Raw genomic sequence first — 21,166 nt, 5'->3', positions numbered from 1 at the left:
TTATTGCTTTCTGGTGATAAATAAGTTAAATACATCACCATAATTAAGCAATAAGCCATGACAGGAGGTGGATTACCATGAGCTAACTACACCTCCAGGGATTTTGAGGCGCAAGTCTATGCCTAGCAGAATATATATGGTTTTTTTATTTTATTTCCCATCTGTCTCTGCTTTGGTGGTTAGGAGTGGAGTCTATGAAGCTGATAGACTGATGGGAGCATAAGGTAGGCCATCATCTCAGCCATTTGCAAGGTAGTAGTACTGGAATTCTGTTATTCTTTTTTTTTTTTTTTTTTTTTTTCAAATAAGGACAACAGAATTTACCCTGTGAGGACTCTCTTTTTAACAGTGGGTTTTTGAAGTCTCTTGATCATTCAGGCTAAAGAGTAAGATTTTAGAGCTGTTCTCAGAACAGCTTACCAGAAGATATCTTACAGAAGTTTCTGCAGTACATCACCTAGTTTAAGTACTATGGTATCCTAATATGCAGAGAACTTTTACATCTCATTGGTCAAGAAATACTGTGAAAACAGGAAAACTTTAGCAAAGCATAGGGGTAAAATTTTAACTATAGCTCAAATTCTTGTCGAGTCTCTTTGCTCACAGAGTTTGCACAGAACTGTCAGAGGAGTTCAGGTTGATATTGTCACATTAACTAGGGAGCCCTAGAAGATTACCATTTAGCTGGTAGTTTTGTGTAGCTTGTATTATGAAACAGTAGCAAGAAACTAAACGTTGGAAAACTTAATAATGCATAACACACTGCTTTTGGTCTTCTGTACTTTTCAAATCCTGTCAACAGGTTCCCTGTCCACTAACCTTGTAATAAAGATGCCTTGATGCTGAGGAAAGAAGCAATTTAATTTTCAAGCTGTGGTCATTACTTTGTTGCTGTGCTTAGAAAGCCACAGAAGTCCAGGTTGTTCACTGTAGCCACCAAGCATTTCCCACATATAATTCCACTGAACTCCTGGGTTCTCCTGTGTCACTTGATACACATTATTAAGAAATAATAATGCAAGGTTGTGTTTAAAGTTATGCCTAGTGTACCCTTAGCCTAAAGAATAGCTTTTTATGCTTTAAAACACTTATATGGTGCAGGACTCTGGCTATGCCAACAAGAGAAAATGCCTTTGAACCCTCTGGTAAGATCATAGATCATTGCTGCAGGAATAGTAAATTTAATGATTATATCAAGAGAAGCTGCTTTGCCATGGAGCTCCAATCTGTTGAAGAATCACAGTAGTGTCCCTTTATGCACTTACCAGTCACTTAGGGTAGGGTGATCAGGGTTTCTGAACTGTCCAGAGGCAAAGTGTAGCTGCATTTAACAAATCTTCAGAAATGCTTATGTGCAGGTTTTTTCAGGTGGAACACAAATAATGCACATGCAGTTTTCTTCAGACATCATTCCTCTTTCACTCCTTTCCTCAAACTATTTGATTTTACGTGAGCAGAGTCAAAAATTATACAGCTAAATCCAAATGGATCAGAACAGAGCCTTCAAAGTGGTCTAAACTGCCTGTACTTGTAAAGCTTTGTTTCTTCAGGTTTTAGTTAGAAGGTGTATTGGGGAATGCCTATAACTTGACTACTTTCTTCACATTCTCTTCAAATTCCCTGCAAGGTCTGCCATCAGTTGCAGTAGAAATTGATTGAACAGTAGTCTGGGAAATGACAGTGTTCTTGCTGTCCACAGCTAGTCCATGGAGTTGAACTGGTGGTCAGGCTCTAATGAAACTAATTTCATTTGCATTTACTTGTTATATGCATGTGATATAAATTAGTACTAAAACATAAAAAAGGTGAAAAGATTACCAGATGAACTATGCATGACATTATACCAATTATATGAAAGCAAAATATAAAGCACTTTGAGGAGAAAAATAACATAATCTGAAAGACATAATTATTTCGTACATGTGATTAAGGCAGACAGTATCGATATTTGGATTATCAAAGATGCCAACTAGAATTCCATTTTTGCATGCAAACTCCAAAATATTAATATCACAGAAGCTGTAACAATGCATGAACTGAATTAAATTTGATTTATTAATGCTACATTTTTAATTTTATGTTACAGGTCAATGGTGGAGAGAAGAGACCTGCTTCAGATATGGGAAAGAAACCCAAAACTCCCAAAAAGAAGAAGAAGAAGGACCCAAATGAGCCACAGAAACCTGTGTCTGCCTATGCATTATTCTTTCGAGATACTCAAGCAGCCATCAAGGGCCAAAACCCCAATGCTACTTTTGGTGAAGTCTCTAAAATTGTAGCTTCAATGTGGGACGGCTTAGGAGAAGAACAAAAACAGGTACAAAATGTGCTGTAGTTCAGAGTCTTTGTTTCAGAAAAGTGTTATCAGGGTCATCTAAGCACTGTAGGCAGCTTTTTGTTTTCCAGGATGTAACTTGAATATATGCCATTTCAGAAATATAATTTAAACAGACTGAGATAAGGAGTGTATTGTTTCAGTTCTTCTGTATGAAACCAGTAGAAGAGGATTTTCTTCTAGTTTTTGAGGGTGGCACAAGCTTTAAGATTATATTTAGTATTTTTTATACCAAAATTGGTGGTCCTAAGTTTTTATGTTGGCATTGCCCTGTCTATGGCAATGTGCTATAAGAGGACCTTGATGCCAAAAATTGTATCTGTGCCACGGAATATGACATATATCCAAGCTCCTCATTGCAGATTCCTTGCCTCAGAGTGCTAGAAGGGAAGATGGGCTGATATCCTGCTGACGCACTTGGTTTTTGTCAAAGAAGTTGGACATGTATTGACCCAAAGAAACCTTGGTGGACACTGTCAAATCAACATTGTTCTGGGGTATCCTTCAACATGCATGTAGGTTGTGGAAATCACATCCCATAGTTACTTCCATCTTCCATGGACAGTCCTTGGTTCTGCAGTAATGTCAGAGGAGCATCATCTGAACCTTTGCAGAAATCTTTCTAAATCAGTCAGATGTAAATATGTAAATGTGGGCAAATTTGGAAGCTCATTACATTTATGTGGTAGCAGTTGATAAACACCACTCATCCTCAGTGTAGGAAACCACTGCTTTTTTGTTGTTATTGGTTGAACTTTTACTAACTGGGAACAAAAGGGATTGGGTAGATAAAGAAATGGCAGCTGTAAGAAGAAGCAGATATGGAAGGCAAGGATGTGCTGAGTGAGGGTTATATTGGCTGCAGGAGACCTGCATGGATGTTGAAGTCAAAATGGAGAGAGGAAAAGTACTGGGACAAAACTGCATCCCATTCATTCATACTGAGCATATTGTTATTATAAAATTATAGTTAACAAGGAGAAGGATTAAAAGGAAAAGTTTGTTACGATTTTTTTCATAGGTAAAGTCATTTGGGCTTAGAAAAACAAAAGGTTTGCTTTCCTAATAACTAAATCATGTAGGTACATCTAAATCTCTGTTGAAGATAATGAAGAATACAGAATTTGGTAATCATTGACTAACTGAAAAAAAACCAAACAAAAAATATTGTTCTGTCTAATAGTATCCACCTTTGAATAAGGTCAACATTTGGACGATTTAGCTTGAGGAAAGGTAACTTTCTGCATAGAAGGATCAGGGAAGTCACTTTACCTGTCACATTAGGGTTACTTTGTTGTGCTGTCTCTTTCTTCTCCCTCTTAATATATCCAACAAAGGCCAAGGTTATGTCCTAGATCTGACAGGTTTAGACCTTCCCAGTAGAGCAGTTCTGTTGTGGTCAAACATTACTTTTTGGGACTATGATGATGGGTGTTCACTTTTGACTCAGGAAAAATACAGACTTTTTGTTTGTACTTTTGTTTCAGTTCATAAGCAAGAAGTTTCAATGCTATCCAGTCTTTTCCCATGTACCAGCCAGCCAGCAGGAGGGACAGTGCTGAGGCTCACCAGGAGTAGCCACTGATCAGCAGACTGCCCAAAAATGCAAGAATCATCCTTTTGTCCCTGCTGTACTTTGGTCAGGACCCCTAGCCAAAGCTGAGAAACTGTAGACTGTGATGTCTGGCTTAAATATTTTGCTACTCCAAAGAAAAGTCCTTGCCCAGGAACGCTCCCCGTGTTGAAATCTGGACATCCAAACACATACCTCAGTCATGCTCCAAGTAGTTAGATTTGTGTCTTGGACCCATCTTGCTTGCCCGTGGGATTGTGGATCCAAATTTTCCCAAAGTGGTGAAAAGCAGAGACCTGAACTTCTCAAGAGCTTGTTTCTCCAGTTAATCTTACATCTCTCTAGTGATGATGCTGAGCAGAAAATTATTTAGCTAGGTCTTCTGCTTGGTTTTCGCCACCTTTTTTCACAATGACCCTTAATTTCTGTCTGGTGCAGTGGTGCAGTGTTTCCTTCCATAATATTTGCTCTGCTTACAGCACAGAAAACTTGACTTCATCAATAATAGTCCAACACCAAATAATTGAGACAAACCTAAAAGACTGTAAAATGCACATTTTCTTTGAGCTTACCATGTTGGTAAGCAGAAAGTCTTTCCATATAATTCTCTTTAGAAAAAGTGAATAAAACCCTAAATTTCCTGCTTTAACTTGGAATTCCCATTTGTGGATGAAAAAGCAATAATTGAGTAAGTCCTGCACTGGACTACAGAACAAAATTTATTTTCCTTTCCTCCATTATCCGTAATTTAAGTTGGAATACAGCAGAATGATGTGTTATGGAATCCACAAGACACATTCATGAAAAAATGGCAGCAACTAGATCTTTAAGCCAATTATTCCAAGAGTTTGGGTTAGCATATCTTTGTTGCTCTTTGACTCATTTTGAATATTCATTATTATCTATTAAGCACATTATTAAAACTCCAGGCTCAGGCCCTTTCTAATCTAGCACTGTAAAAAAAGAAGAGATCACTCCTATTTTTTTAAAAAAGCAGATTCAATTTTCTGTAATAAATTTAAACTCATTCTTTATTCCATTAGGATCTAATAGTAAAAAGTAATGATTGCAAGACTGTAATGATTGTATTGTAAAGGCCTAATTTTTTAGATTCAGAGCATTAGTAACTGTTATGAAACCTATGTTTCTGGTAGGAAAAATTGGACTCTAAAAATACAAATGATTGATGTAGCATTTGGAATTTGGCATTGAAGAAGCTTCAGAATTTCAAAAATAGTTAAATAAAGAAACAATAACATCATTAGAGGAATACTTTGTTGATGAATTATACTTGCTGAAAAGGATTCAATTATCATAAAGCTTCTGGCTTTTATATTTTGGAAGCTAATGCTTATGCTGGAATTTAAATAGAATTATGTTTCCAAATTATGCTTCCTGAATTGGAACTCCTTTTACAATTTAAATAGTAAATATAAATGAATCAGAAAGTAGAACATAATGAAACTATTGAGAGAAAAGAATAACCTCATGCTTTCATGCCAAAATGAAATCTTTTTTTACTCCTACGACCTGAGCCAGCTTTTGTCTGAAATGCATAGAATTCTTCTTCTGTATTCCTGAAGACTGACCACAGAATAAAGGTATTGAAACTCAGTACAGTAACTACCTAAGGGCAGTATACGTATCTCCAGGTCTTTGCAACAAAATTTTGATAACCTGATGTATTAGACTGTAGCTTAAAAGGGTTTGTTCAAGGACCACATACAGTTTTCAAACTGTGAAGAAACTAATAAAATGTTGTTTGAGAAAACGGTATTTGATAATTACAAAAAAAAAGAAATGTTATTATGAACTGGATGATGGTGGGTACCTTACTGTAGTAAGTTAGGAGAGGGTGGGTATAATTAAAACGGAGCACACTCTGATGCTTTAACAGTGAGAATATTGCAATTTATTAGATTAAAGCAGGTACCAATGTACTTCCACTGTTCTTTTAATATATAAAGACATTTGGAGTTTTTTGGTCATTTCCTCTAACTGTTCCCATCAATTTCTGAGCATACAAGGGGCTTTTGCAAACCATGCTGGTGTGGACCTGTTGTTTGGTTTGTCTGAAAATAACTACACAGTGAATTCTAAAAATTAAAGGGACTTTAGTGGTCATGGTGGGCTTTGTCATGGCTTCTTCTCAAATTCTGAATCTGGATCTACATAGGATCAGAAGCTGTGACTGGACATTTTCCTTCATTTTTCAACGTGAATAGAATTTTCTAAACCTGTTCAGTTTAATAAACGTGTGAATAGAAAGCATCTGTAGCAGTAGTATGTGAAGCTACATTCTCCTCAGTGCTCTAGCCATAGCACAATGGCATTTTCAGTGGCTCTCCTAGTTCTTCTCTTGCAATCACACTTTTTTCACCTTAGTCAGTTATATCCTTCTGTCTATCCCCTTTTTGTAGATTATTTATGTACATCATTGCCCTTTGCACACATTTTTACTGCAAAAAGGAGGAAAACAGCCCCCAGGAAAGAGGGTTCAGTACCCTAAATGGTCAAGTCTCTGTTTTTCTGATAGAATGCTGGTTCAAACTGGGTGAAGAGTCTTCTTAGGTCATTTTCGGTCCTTCGGTGAGAAAGGAGAATTGTTTTAAATCAGTACTGGATGTGAGTGCTAAATGAACCTTAAGTTTCTGATTGGAGTCCTACTATAGCTGTAATAGATGTGGCAAATTACAAACAAAATGTTCTTGTTTACACTAGTGCAACTTTAAAACTTCAGCCAAAGACCTCAATAAATGTGCTATTTTTCTAAAAATGGAAGAGAATATCTATTCAGCATTCAACAAAATCTCTGGTGTAGCTTCAGTGACTTCAGTGGAATTCTAGCAGGAATGAATTTGGCCTTCTATGAACAGCTTAGTATGTGTAGGTTCATATGTGTGTGTTTGTATGTGTATGTGTGTTGACTTAAATTTGACTTAAATGTTGCTCTGGCCTTGCAGCAGGAGAAAGGATATGTTCACCTAGGGGACCCAAACCTTAATGTTCAGAAGAAGCTGGCAAAGTGACTGTTTGAGTGCAGTAACATATGCCTTCTTTCAGGCTGCATAATTCGTACATGGGGATATTAGCTGCAACAGTTCAGCTCAATAGCAACACCTCATTATTTTATCCCTCCGTATTTATTTCTGTGTTTGACGCCTCATGAAATTACTGTTAATGTGTTTATATAAGGGCAGATCTGACACAAGTGGGAAGAATTTAATTTCCCACTCATTCTTTCCCGCTGATGTGTCCTCTTCCCCTGGTAGAAGTGGCAAGTGTAAATAGTTAATTTGCTTCAATTATGAGCCTGTCCTGCTAAATTAGAAGCAGCAGGAATATGAAGAGCCAGAATTACACTTATGAGGCAGCTGACAAATCCTCTGAGCTCACAAAATCAAATCATTTACTCCTCATTGGTGCTCAAAGACCCACTAGATAAAAGCTGCAGTTTATTCTTTAACATCTGATGGAACTAGGGCTGTATCTTACCTATTTTTAAGTAAATCAAAGTCCTCCTGCATTCGTGTCAAATGTTTGTGATGCTGTTACCATTTTTCATTTTATCACTCAAGCTTTTCAAGGGGTTTCTGATTTGGTCACTAAAAATAACCTAGGCTGATTTGGGCATGAAAAATAACAAAGCATGTTTTCTAAGTATCTCTTTCAATCACAGGCAAGTTTTAGACACAGCAGCACATTATCCAGTGCCAGAAAGAATCAGGTAGATCTGTAGGGGTTTACAGGCAATTCTGGTGAGCATTTCATGTCTCCACACTTCTCTAGTGATGTGAGACACCATGGGTCAGCTTGAAATGGGTCCAAGATCAGTGATTCAAGAGGCCCCTCCTGACCTCTGGAGACACCTACCTGAACTCCTCCTCTCTCCTGTGATGTGATGTCATGTTGCTGTCTTGTTGCATGACATGACAAACGAGCTCGTGCCCTGGCTGAAGGGGCTATCACATTCCTGTTGTGTGGCTGTGCATGTGGGATGCCCAGTGTCAGGATGTCAGAGAGTTCAGGGTAAGCAGTGTGGCTGCTGACATTGTTCCAAAGGCTACAGAAGTTCCACTGGGTCTACAGAATCAGTAGCATTCTGAAAACAAATTTACAGTTTGTTCATTTTTATAAATGATGATTTACTCATGCAGATGTTTTTTTTTTTTAATCTACCTGGTTTTCCCCCTTTAAAAAGGACACACTTCTTTTTTTTTTTTTTTTTTTTTATTATCTCTGCTAATGCAGCAATCTCCCAGCAATACCTTTAACATACTTGTAAGAGGATGAGTGTACCTTCAGTTCAGTAGAAAAACAGCTATTCAAGGCTTAAATTTAGCTTTTTTTATTTTTGTAAACAAGAACAGGAAGGAAAGACACATCTGTGTGTGCACACTGCCAAAGTGAATTACAAGCAAAATGGACTGAGGAATAGGCACAAGAGACAACACCTTAGACCTGCTCTCCTAGCTCCCTGGACCCATACCCATAAAGTCATTTTGACCAGTGTTGCACCTTAGGCTTTTTTTGCAGATTCACTTATTTTTCTCAACAAATTTTTCTATTGAAATTACATCTCTACCCTTTGAAGCTGTAGATGAATGTGTTGAGAGTTTAAAAGCACTGTTCCTCACCCTGGTGTCTGCTCCTTCTCCCTGCCTCTGCAGGCAGCTGGGCTCAATGAGCAGGAACTTGTCTAAGTATGTATATATACATATATATAAATTAATATCTTTGGATATAAATGGTATATCTGGTTCAGATCTAATTGCCCTGGTTTTCACAGGCCCAGACTTTGAACTTCTTAGCTTCCACTTGTGCAACAGGGTAATAGAGGCTATCATCTGTTGGCCTCCTACCCAGCCCACCTGACAGCTTGATCTTCTTGCAACCTCTCTGGAGGAGTAAAGTCGCAGAAAACATCAGACAACCCCTTAACCAGAGTGAATTTCTTATAGTCTTACAGACACAGGTTCTAGATAAGTGTTACACTGAGATGCCAAGTTACAAATGTTGACTATAGCTGCACTTTGCCTTCTTGTTGTACGTGGAATGAGCTGGGCCAAAGGGACCCTAGATTTCAAGTATTGCCACAACAACAGAGAATCACAGAATGGTTAGGGTTGCAAGGGGCCTTAAAGATCATCAAGATCCAAGTAATAGCCTTAATTTTCTACTCATTCTTCTTCCCCACCCTTTATCTGTACGTTCACGATCAATAGGAATATTGCTTTAAATGATCTGTGTACAAAACTGGATTTAGGCCCAATTAATATGCTCAATTCATTCTTAGTTTTTTAAAAAAAGAATCCCAGCCAGTACAAATAATCACCACATAAATCATATGTTTAGTGTTGTTTCTTTTGTACCCAACTTTCATCCAACATGCTTCTGATAAAATGTTGAGTCTCACTTCTGTGAGCTGCAAGCATCAAGCCTTTAAGATGAAATTTAGGCCTGATGCAAATGGCTGCAATTTCCAGTGATCTCCATCAAGTCTCACTGATTGTACTGGAGCTGAATTTGGCCTGTGATCTTTCCCCTGCATGCCAGAAGGACTGAATTCTTTCCCCTAAGCCTCTAATATGTCATCAGTGTCTTTTTCATGCTCTACAGTCAAAGAGACTGCTGAGCCATATAGCTAGCCTTGGGCCACTTTCTGTTACTGTGTGTACCTCGATTAAAAATCAAATGTTAACATATTTCACTACCCATTAAGCAATTCTGAGGATTTTTTTAATATTTTTTTTTTCTGACTGCTGTGGGAATATCTCTCTCCATATTTTAGGCAAGTGTGTGCAGCTTGAGGTGCCTATGCTGCAAAATGAAAAGATTCAAAGTAGAGATAGGTCTCCCAGTTGGAAAAAACATATGTTTTCTCTATGAGCCTAGGTATGTAATGCCAGGAACAACAACCTGAATGTGGAATTTAATTCTAGATTGCAGCCCTACTGTATTTTATCAGATGCCATTCCTGTAACTGTAGCCTGTGAAAATGACACTTCCATGGGTAATAACAGTACAGAGGCCAAGCAGACCAAGTTGGTCATGTTGTTTTTTGACATGCTTTTTTTTTGCATAGACATTGTACATGCATATATACCCCCATATATATTTGGGGTATATGGACCACTTCCATCCAAACAAGTGTGGGCACTTCTGCATCATTTCAAAAAGACAAATCTAACTTGTTTGCAAGTGTCAGCTCTAAGGAGATATCCAGAAGATAAACTGAAAACTTTCTCTTCTTTGTCAGCCTCATACCAACTATTTAGGCAGATCCAAGGAAAGTAGCATGGTTCTTTGTAATTTGCTTTGTCAGCTAGGAGACATAAAGTTTTTTCAGATTACCAGAAGGCACAAATTCTGAAAATTCTCTTTTTATCCAAATAACATCAGTCAGTGTAAGTCTCTGTCTCCAAGTCTGTAGTATCAAAGGGGACTCTCATCAGTTCTGCCTTCTTCCATTAGCACCTGTTACTTAACACCAAGGACATTTTACAGAGATTTGGGTGCCTGTATTGGCTCTTGTGATAAGGACACAGGGGCAGGAGATCTGTTCCCCTAAGGGAACAAGGGTAGGAGTCCTACTGCACAGTGTGTTGTGTTGAGGGGATTATTCTCAACGAACAAGCTGAGAGGAAGTTCAGTGGGAAGAGATGACTAACCAGAACAAAAACTTGGCTCAAGGCATTACAGGTATATTTCAGTTATATGTAGCAATGATGAGTTTTGTATTACCCAACATGCAGCAGAAAGAGCAGAGGAGTCACAAAGCCTGCCTTAAGGAATTTATGATGCAGGAAGACAAGAACTAAGCAGCGGTTAAAATGTATAAAGCAAAATGTGACCAGAAGTTGGCATCATAAAACAGAAGTAAATCTAATATTTGTGAGTGCTTGTGGCTAACCATATAGCCCACAACTCCTCTATCTCCAAATGAAACTTTGGGGCAGTCAGTTTAAGGATGTGTATCATAGAATCATAGAATCATAGAATCCTAGGGGTTAGAAGGGACCTCGAAAGATCATCTAGTCCAACCCCCCCTGCCAGAGCAGGGCCACCTAGAGTACATCGTGCAGGAACGTGTCCAAGCGGGTTTTGAATGTCTCCAGTGAAGGAGACTCCACGACCCCCCTGGGCAGCCTGTTCCAGGGCTCTGTCACCCTTACAGTAAAAAAATTTTTTCGAATATTCAACTTGAACCTCCTGTGCTCCAATTTACACCCATTACCCCTTGTCCTATCACTGTTCATCACTGAGAGTATCACTATTAATAAAAAGAGTAAGCTAGATATAGGCTGCTACAACACTGGTAGCCCACATGTATGGTCAGCCCAAGGAACCTGAGCTAAAGTGAGTTATTTCATTGGCATGGGGGCTGGTACCAGGTTGTTAGCTTAACAATGAAGGAGCCCAGGATGTTCATTTCTCCCAGAGGTCTAATTCATATGTTCTCTTATATACTTGTATTTGCAAGGTAGAGCTTCATACTTACTCCTTTTGGAAAGTGTCTTCTTCTACATTGCTGCAGGCTTTGCTAAACAGTGTGAAGGAACTTGAAGCTAACTTACTGGGTGCACTTTGGAAATGTGATTGTATAGTAAACTAAGAACCTGTGTATTATGCTGTGTAAGTTTGCATTTGTGAAGCACAGAGGGAAAATAATGTCGTCAGCTTTCATTTGTAGATTAATGTAGTCTTGGTGTTTTGAGGTTTCTATAACAAGCTGAAGAGAATGAGAATAAATTAAGCTGACCCACCCTGCATATACAAAAATTATGTTTTTTCTGCCAACATTCAATTTCTACTACTGGGACAACACAGAAAATAAAATATTGTGTAAGGAAACAAATATGCTGCTGAATCAGAATGGGTCTTTACTGCCTGAATGACGATCAGTTGACATTCAATTATCATGTTAATTTAATTACAGCAAGCTAGATATTACTTAATTCCATAAATATATGCTCCTGTCAAGTCATTTATTTAATGATTTTTGCTTGCTTCATGTAGGAGAGGAAAATAACCTTATAAGAGATTTCTGAGATGTTAAAAATAAAATTAAATATTGCCACTATAGAGTATAAATAAGCAACAGAACAGAAGCCTGATTCTTGTTGCAGAAAATATGTTAAATGTATTATTGGAAATCATGTCTTTCATAATTTGGCACTGTCTTAAGCATGGAAGTAAAAAGAGCTTCAGCCATTTTCTAGAGCACACTTGAACGACGACGCAAGCCTTTTCCCTTCCCAGAAGTGCTGCAAGGATGCATGTCTCTTATGCTTATTACAACACAAAAATATTTAAGCTTGAGGGCTAAAAATTACCAAAAAACAAAACACCACATTGAGAGGGGCAGCTGACTTGCCCATACCTGTTTGAAGTGCTGCTATAAATGCTGAGGATGCTTCCCACTTCCCTGCCTTCATAAGACCCCAGTACAAGTCCAGTCTAGCATATACTGGTACCTACTGCCAAGGCCACATTCATTGGCCTTCGGAGAAAAATACTGTCAGCCAGACCTTGGCTTTGCCCACAGAAATGAACAACTCCCTAGACAGGCAGAACTGAACCCTCATTTTTGGTATAAACCAAGACCAGTCAATTTCCAAAACTAGCATGAGGATCATCAACTCACTTGCATGCTGACCTGAGCAGTGGGCATCTTCAAAAGGACAATAGTATATAGGCAGTGAGATCTCAAGCTGATGTCCTCAGAGACTTTGATATTACAAGTGTGGCAAGGGCATAAGCCAGACAAGTTATCCTTTGGGGATCATTCTGGCCAGTGCAAAACACCAAAGCAGTTTGGGGTAATCAAAAACCTTCCCCCGTCCATGAAGAACTGTTTTACTATCATTACCTTACGTTACATGTTTAATGTTTATATTACCATGGAATACACAGTATTCACATGACTATTAACAGCTCACCAGGAGGCCAAAGAAAAGAGAGCAAGATAATGAGTCCACTGAACATGGTAGATGTGTAGGTAGGAAATAAATAACAGCTGGGTGATGAAATACAAACTATGAAGTTTTAGATGGAGATCTACAGACTTGTTGTTAGCTTCGTATTACTGAGTTAACCATGTGCAATATGAGTGTTTCAGGGAAAACTCAGGTCCCAGAGGACCTGTGACTGTGTGAGCACAGCAGGAGTGTGTATTTTTTATTTATTTGTGTAATGCAAAATAAAACTGAATGTGGAAGCAGTAGATACATGATCTTTTGAAGATCATTATTCTGTGTAAGATTCTTTGTTCATCTCTACTTTTTAAAATTACTATCAGACTGATGCAGAGACACTGCAATACACAAAACAGTATAACTCTTTGTTCTGTAGGTCAAGCTAAATTCATTTTAGCAGCTAGGAACAGATTGTTGACTAATTTTTTATTCATTTTCAAAACAAACAGTACATTTCCCTAATAATCACAAGCAATTACAACTTTAAAACCAAATTACTACCAGGTTTATTTTTGCAAAACAGTATATCAGCCAACAATATATATATATTTAGCTTAATTGGGAGAAATTACAAGGGTGTGCTGTTATGGGCCGATGTTGCACAGCTAAAACCAATCTTTATTTATCTCTGGTTTTATAATGACAACTTTAGAAGCCTGTGGCTTCTCTTTTTTCAGTATGATCTTTGGCTTCCCTGGGAAGCAAAACTTTAAATCCTTTTAGGCAGCTTCTGATTTTTGCCAGCCCATATCTGAGATTTTTTCTGTCTGTGAAAAAAAAGCCTCAGTGAAACAAAAAAATGTTTCACCAGAATATTCTTTGTAAAGATGGTGTTGTACTGGATCCTTCCAGCCTGACACTACTACTCCCATGGCTGCAGCTGTGCTGCAACATCCTCTCCATTACAGGACTGCTGTTTTACTAGAGCACTGGAAGATCAAAAAGGGGAGACATACATGTGTGTTTTTCAGCAGTAGAATTCAGAAGAAACCTCAAAATTGTCATAAATAGCATTGGTCTTTACTCTATTCATGGAGGCTTTCCACTGGTGCTCAGGTTGTGCACTTGGCTGGAGAAGTGGACAAGAGAGACTCAAAGCTCCAGTTCAATTTTCTGTGATATTGTGAATCCCAAATGCCCATGAACACATGAATTAACCTCTGGCATGTGACTTAAAAATTGTGAAATAGAGCAGCAATAAAAAAACAAATTTTCTGTGCCTTTGTCTCCCTTTTAAACTTTCCATTTTGATGTTTTTTGAAGCCATTTCCTACAACACAGAAAGCTAGGAGTCAGTCCTGCTTTACACTAAGCCTAGATGCTTGCATGGCTTCCATGCAATCCATCCTTAAAGAAAAACCAAAACAAAAAAACAACCAAAAAGCCCAACACAACAAGAACACACAACCCACCCCTAAAAAACAAACAAAAAACCCCACCTTGAAGTAGTGAGAAACTCATGATAATAATCTGCAAAGAGAAATGCTGACTTGTTCCTGAATCTGTCACTGGCATGGCTAACAGCAAGTCATTAGCTCAGCTCCATTGGTCAGAAACTGGTTCTCCTCCTGAGAACTTTCAACCTTAAGTATCTTTTCATATGCTTTTCTAATATTAGGTTCCTGTTGTGCTATAAGATCCTTCCTAACCCTGCAGATAATCTTTAATCTTAAAATTTGGGTAAAATTGAAGTGATTCTCCAAGCTCTTTAATCTATTATGAGATTGTGCACGTGACGCATTTAAAATAATTTGGTGAGTTCATTTAAAATATTTCATGTACAGAAATAGATCCATGCTCCTGAGAAGTTAATTAGACCGATATGAGATCAAGACTGGAATAATGACTAACATTTATTATCCTCAGCAACTCCATGAAGTTTCTTTGTCTGCCCTCAACAGTTTATCCAAGAGAGAAACAAAGCCTCTTGGCTGGTCTGTGTGGTGCTGTCATCTCCTCCTTCATTTAGCTCAAATGTCTTACTGCACATTTTCATCTTTCCCAGAGGGTTTTAACTCATCTCACAAGTGGGAGCCAGTGGAGAAGCCCACACTCCCTTTCCCCATCCCTAGAAGTCCCATTTACAAGTATGCCCCATTGCTTCACTTTGAACAATTAAATATGAGATGCTATGAGGGATATTGTTTTTTCAGTACTGCTGGGTAGTTAAAGGGTGTTTCACAGTTGGACTAATATTTTCTTTAAAATATTTGATGTTTGTTATTTCACTCTTTTAGCAATATGAGGAGGAAAGGCTGTTTACTTAGAAAGACTTTATGAAGATGCATGAGACGCACCAGAGATATATAAAAACAAAGCCATATTAATTTACCAATGTGACACTCTTTGTTTTTAGGTATACAAAAAGAAAACTGAAGCTGCCAAGAAGGAATATCTGAAGCAGTTAGCTGCCTACAGAGCAAGCCTTGTATCCAAGGTAACACATAATGTATATACATACACATATATAGAGTGATGTATTGAAAACTTTTTTCAGCATTTATGCGGTGCTGAGCATCATATTATTTAGTGCAAATGGCCTTGCTTGTTACCACCTTAATCTTAGGTTTAAGGTACAAATGCTCAATAAACACAGTCATCTCTCCATTAAAAGCTATTCTTTCCCTTCTGGTCATAGAGACAGCACTTTTCCAAGCTGGGAGTATCATTGCAGTGGAAGGTAAAAAGATCTCAATATTATGCCGTGCCAGGGGGGCACCGTTCTATCTGTAAGGAGAAAATTATATCATGCATAAAATGCCTCGCTTTGGTTTTGTGAGGGTTTTTAAGTGCTGGGTTTTCTACCTTGCAATCACAGTACAGAAAAAGTCAAGCAAATTTTCATAAGCAAATCACAGAATTTTAGGGGTTGGAAGGGGCTTCTAAAGAACATCAAGTCCAACCCTCCTGCCAGAGTAGGATCACCTAGTGTAGGTCACACAGGAATGCACCCAGGTGGGTTTTGGATGTCTCCAGAGGAGACTCCACAACCTGTCCAGCAAGCTATTTGTGTGAGGACACAATAGGTCACCCTAAGGCTCTCACACTGGAACCTATCAGCATGTCCCTGGTACACAGATAGTAGAAACTAGAAACTTCCTAATGTTATTTATATAAATATTCCTCATGCCCATAATTTTCTAAAAGATGTCTTCAAAAATTGTAATAGACTTTACACTATGCAGAGGAACATGAAATAGCTGCTCTTTGAAGGTGTAGAAAAATCATAGAGCAACTTCAGAATCATACCAATTAGAATCACTTGGTTTGGGTCTGTCAAAATAAATTTAGAGGTATTTTGTTCTTTCATTAAGTAAACAATTTTAGGTATAAAGATGGCAGTATGAAGGACTTGCATATATAACATGAGTAGAACTGCATGTGAGTTTTAAATATTTTTAGAGGCAGTTAGTCCTGCACTCTCCTTCTCTGTGTATTACATGAATTTCTACATATTTTGAGGGAAATTATTACCCATACATCTTTCTACATTATCTTTATACTTGATCAGTGTTTGTCTAGAATTTAAAAGTCTGAAATATGGCTGTTTACCTCATTAATTTTGGGGGTTGTGTGTTATGCATTTAAATTTTATAGCTACCCTCATAAATACCAAAGCATTTGGTTGAAGCGATGTAGAAGGCATTTCTAATTTCCATTAGAAAAGGTACCATCTGCATATTGTTCTTAAATAGTCTGCTTATTGGCAAAAGACAGGCCTGGAGGCTTTTGGTTTTGAAGGTTGAAGAAATGTATGAAGCAGAGTTTTGACTTGTGCAAGTAACTTGGCTGTCATTATTTAGCCCATCGTGGACTGTTTGTATAACACTCTATATAGCTTGATTTTGAAAAGGCAAATATATATTTTTTTTTCCCCTTTGAAAAGAGAAAAAAATAAAATGGCATTTTCTGAGGTTTGTTTTTTGAAAAAAATTTAAGATTGTTGATCAGTTCAGTGCATGAAGCCATTTGTGCATGTACTTAAAATTGTTGATAGTCAAAAAATCGCTGAAGCATTTTCTTAGTTTTAAGCAATGATTTAAATTCTTCTCATAATATGTTTACCTCTAGTGTGGGAAGTATCAAAATATAAACTTAATGAAGGCAAGTACAAATTGCTTACTCTTATGAACACACCCAGTTAATCCAACTGAGGTGACATGTAACTCAATGAAATCTATTTTGGAATACAGATATAAAAAAAGCCAGATGTAATATTATATCAGTATAGTCTAAATTATCATTATTAAATATTTATATTGCACTAGGAGAGCTGCAGTTCTTTAGAAAAGTTTATAAGCATGAAGAAATACATTACTAAGATTGTTTGGAGTCCATCTGGTCTTTTATGCCCATGTGTTATCTTCTGTAAAAGCTACTTTTAGAGAATAGTATTAAGATCCCAAGCCCTCATTCTCAAGAGTTAAGACATGCCAAAAGTAATACACCTTCTAAAAAAATTATCTAACAGAATATTAATGACTTGCTCACCTGGTATGTTTTATACTTTATATCACACTCTGTGTGAGTCTCATTTCATACATTCATAATCAGATGTTCATCCTGGGACCTCCTCTGTTGCATTTTGTTTATGTTGTTTAACCTTGCTTCTTTATAGGATTTTCTGTGCTGCTCTTGCCAGCAGTGTTTTAGTGGGAAGAAATCCCCAGTAGTACTTGAGAGTAGGAGTTTTGTGTTGTCCGTATTGTCAAACACAGCTAGATCTTTGCCAAATCAGATTTTCAGTAAGTTGGAGTGTTTTGCTTGGGCCATCTATAACTTCATTTTTCAGAGTATTTGACCAATATTGCACTCTTTGTGTTCATAGCAGAGCTTCAAGGACTTCAGGGTCAGCTAGCTGGCAGCTAGGAGAGATTCTGTTGTGCTTCACATCACATCAGGGCATCCTCTTGCTATCTGAATGACAGGAGTTAGCCATTTATCAAACTTTCTTCCTCTTCCCCTCTGAGAGGGCAGCCTGTGGGAAGAGTTAGGCACAAGGAGGCGAAGGTGTTGCTCCAGTCCTTTGTCTCCAGCTCAGCAGATGCCTCACACCTCCCAGGGAACCTGCTCTACCAGCTTCCTAAATTTGAACTCATTTTTCATGAAGTATTGCCATTTTTTAAACAGCTAGTGAGTGCAGAATTTGCATGACAATGCTTGTGTTTGTTTTTCTGCATTTATTTGCAAGTCTTCACTTTTCTGAAAAGCAAAGGAAGGGACGTATTCCATGTTATACATGAGTGAACCAGACTCGGAATTGAATTCACTGCACCTACCTTGGCCATTGGAGATGCTGGCATAGGCAGAATAGAAGATTGCAGAGAAATGGGGAAAATCTCTTTTTACCAGGCAATTTCTTAGCCTCTGCCTGGCAGCAGCATAATAAAATTCAGGAAGGTTGATTTCCATCCCAAGTTGTGGGGTGGGTGTGGAATATCAGTTGCAGTGGCAGATTTCTCCATGATACTCAGCCCTTTGCCCCCTCTTGCCTGCTTTTTCCTCCCATCTTTCACCTGACAGCAAACCTCTACTTCAGCCATCCTTTTCCCAAGTCATTTCTCTTGTCCTCAGCATGCTCACTTCTCATATATCTGTAGCCATGGAAGCATAGTGAAAGAAAATGGACATGAACATGAGGGACAGGCTACCTGCTCTTTGTCGTAGGGACCAACCAATACTCAGAAAGCCCACAAGAAGGAGTGGTCTCAGGTGATACACATTTATGAATATGAGTAACATTTCATAGGAAGACAAGTTATTAATCTTTGGCACAGTCCATTATTCTCCCTTTCAGAGTTCAAGTCCCTCTCTCCTTGCATGTTAAGGAAGGGCACCCAAATTTTTTGGGAGGCATACAGTGCTTTCCTCTTGGTGTGTTCTTGCCAAAGCTGAGCAGTTCTGCTTGGAGTTTGCCATACACACAGAGAGAGAACAGTCAAATGCATACGTTGTGTTTCAGACTGATTTATCTGACAAAATTATAACTGGAAAGACTGGAAGTTTCACCAGAAACTACGGTAACAAGACTGCCAACCCATCTCTAGCACAATTTTAAATGCTTTGATGATGTCTTTCTAAAATAGGGCTACCACCCAGTAAATAAGGTTAACATATGATTGTGTGAATATGTAGCTATGCATTAGCTCCCATTTGATTTCTCAATTTATTTTCTGTATTTTTCTCCTTCTTTATGATGATTGAAATTAATGGGGCTGTTCTTGAGTTTGTTCATGTGTGTAGGAATTGATATGTAAAATAAAAATCACATTACAAAGCATTATATCTTCTGCTATGCAGATTGCCATATTGCTTATAGTACTGACTAAGCCCTTGCATTGTAAACAAGTGTCTTTATATTTGCCCTTAGTTGCAACTTCTAGTACTATTCAGGGCCAGAAATGCAGTCTCTGGTATCTGGTAATTTGTACAGCATTACATAAAATGCTGTGAATTGCAATTTTACTTTTTCATAAAACAAGCATTTTTTCTAGCTTAACCAGCTTTTTTTTGTGTGGCTGACATTAGAGGTTTTGCTGCATTTTTCAAATATATGTATTTAATAAAAATATAGATGGGTAAATGATAAACACTTTTATGCATTATTTATGTGCATCCATGTATATTTATATAACAATATATGGCACTACAGAGTTAAAATGCATAACATATGCACATAAAAGTGATAAGTATATGTATGTTAACTATAGCAGTGCAAGTTTGACTGTTGGAATAGTTCAAAGATTTCTCTTACAGTTTTGTTCTCTCCAGCTAAATGAATCTTTGATTCTCACTGTGTAGTGAAACAACTCAAAGTTTCATGCAGGCATATTTTAGCAGCTATGGCTGAAGGTAAAACTTCTCAGCAAGGAGAATATTATTCAAATTCAAAATACTCAAGCATATTTCAAAGCTCTGATGTTGTATCTGAGTCAAAGTGGTGTCCTCACTTGACATTGCAGCAAATGCACTGGACATTTTTCAGCTCTGTAGACAGTGTAAATCCTTTGGAAATGTAAAATTGCTTCTTGAATTATGTGGCAGATGTAGATTTCCTAGCCCACCACCTTGCAGTTATTTTTCATAAAAACACCAAAGGTCATATCTAGTGAGACTGGCATTGCCTTAATGCCATTAGCACAGCAGTTTGTAACCAGAGTTTCCAAGCACCCATAATATCTGTTACACTGTTTGTTTTGTAATACAATTGAACAGCCTAAGGAATTTAAAGCTTTTAACACTGAAGGGAATATACTTGAGAATTTTTAGCTACTTGTAAAAAGCAAAATGGAGACCATGATTAAAAAAAACCAAAACAAACAAAAAACACCCAACCAACCAAAGACACAAACAAAAAACCAAGCAGGGCCCAGAATTCAAATCAGTACACTTGGTATTAGTTTCCCATTTCGGATATGTCAAGGGTGACAGCACTGGCCTACTATATAAAAAGGAAGAAAAATATATCAACACTTCCACATTGTGCCTCTCCCCACTCCTAATTAAATATGGATGTGCAGATGTGCTCTCTCTCTCTGTGATTTTTTTTTCTGTTGCCCAGTAAATCTCAAATTCTTTTCTGTATAATATCCAAGCTCCAGACGTAGTGCAGCACCACATCCTGGCTCAGTCCTCCCTGAAATAAATAGCTGCTGGGGCTTAGTATATTTCTTTTGGAAATAAAATTCCAAATATCCCTTGACAAAGTAGATGAAGGAAGTATCATGTCTCCTGGTCAGTACTTGAATCAGTTGGCTATTGCATATGAGGAGAGCAGCATCTCTTCTGCTGCTGGCAGAGAGGCACCTGTTTTCTGCTTTTGGGGACAAAAGATTCCCATGTTATATCTATCCTCAGTCCATACAGATGTTTTGGAATTTCATGAAACAGTTCAGGCTGTTCTCAGTGAAAGCATCAGAGAAAGAATAAATAAAAAATGGTTGTTTGATGCATGATATTTAAAAAAAAAATTGTAGCTACTAAAGTGCTTCAAAGCATTTGGCAGTATTTCCCTTAAAATAGCAACAAAAGAAAAACCAAACCCAAAACAGAATGATGACATGCACATACAGTTTTTGTGTTATGTAAGGTTTTTACTGCATTTTACTTGGTCTTTCATTCTTCCTGGAGTTATGGTGTAGTTATTATGAGGCAGTCAGAAGTTTTCAAGGAAACATAAAATTATTTATGTGCAAGTATGTGATGTGTCAGTGCCTGGTAAGTGAACATACATATTTACAAAGCGATGGTCTAATCTGATGATAACACAAATCCAACCAT

The 21,166-nt window shown here is 37.8% G+C and overlaps 1 protein-coding gene across 1 annotated transcript in view; it reads left to right on the top strand.

Annotated features, from left to right (window-relative positions):
* Window positions 1–21,166, top strand: part of TOX (thymocyte selection associated high mobility group box) — a 219,632-nt gene that overhangs the window by 180,247 nt on the left and 18,219 nt on the right. The window contains exons 5-6 of the mRNA XM_008492187.2: window positions 2,087–2,317; window positions 15,243–15,323. Of these exons, the coding sequence (XP_008490409.1) occupies window positions 2,087–2,317; window positions 15,243–15,323 (312 nt within the window). The remainder of the gene's footprint in view (window positions 1–2,086; window positions 2,318–15,242; window positions 15,324–21,166) is intronic.

This window comes from Calypte anna, chromosome 2 (genome assembly GCF_003957555.1).
Source record: "Calypte anna isolate BGI_N300 chromosome 2, bCalAnn1_v1.p, whole genome shotgun sequence".
Lineage (NCBI taxonomy): Eukaryota > Metazoa > Chordata > Aves > Apodiformes > Trochilidae > Calypte > Calypte anna.
The sequence above is the reverse complement of the archived record's forward strand: the minus strand, read 5'-3'. Positions and strand labels throughout refer to the sequence as shown.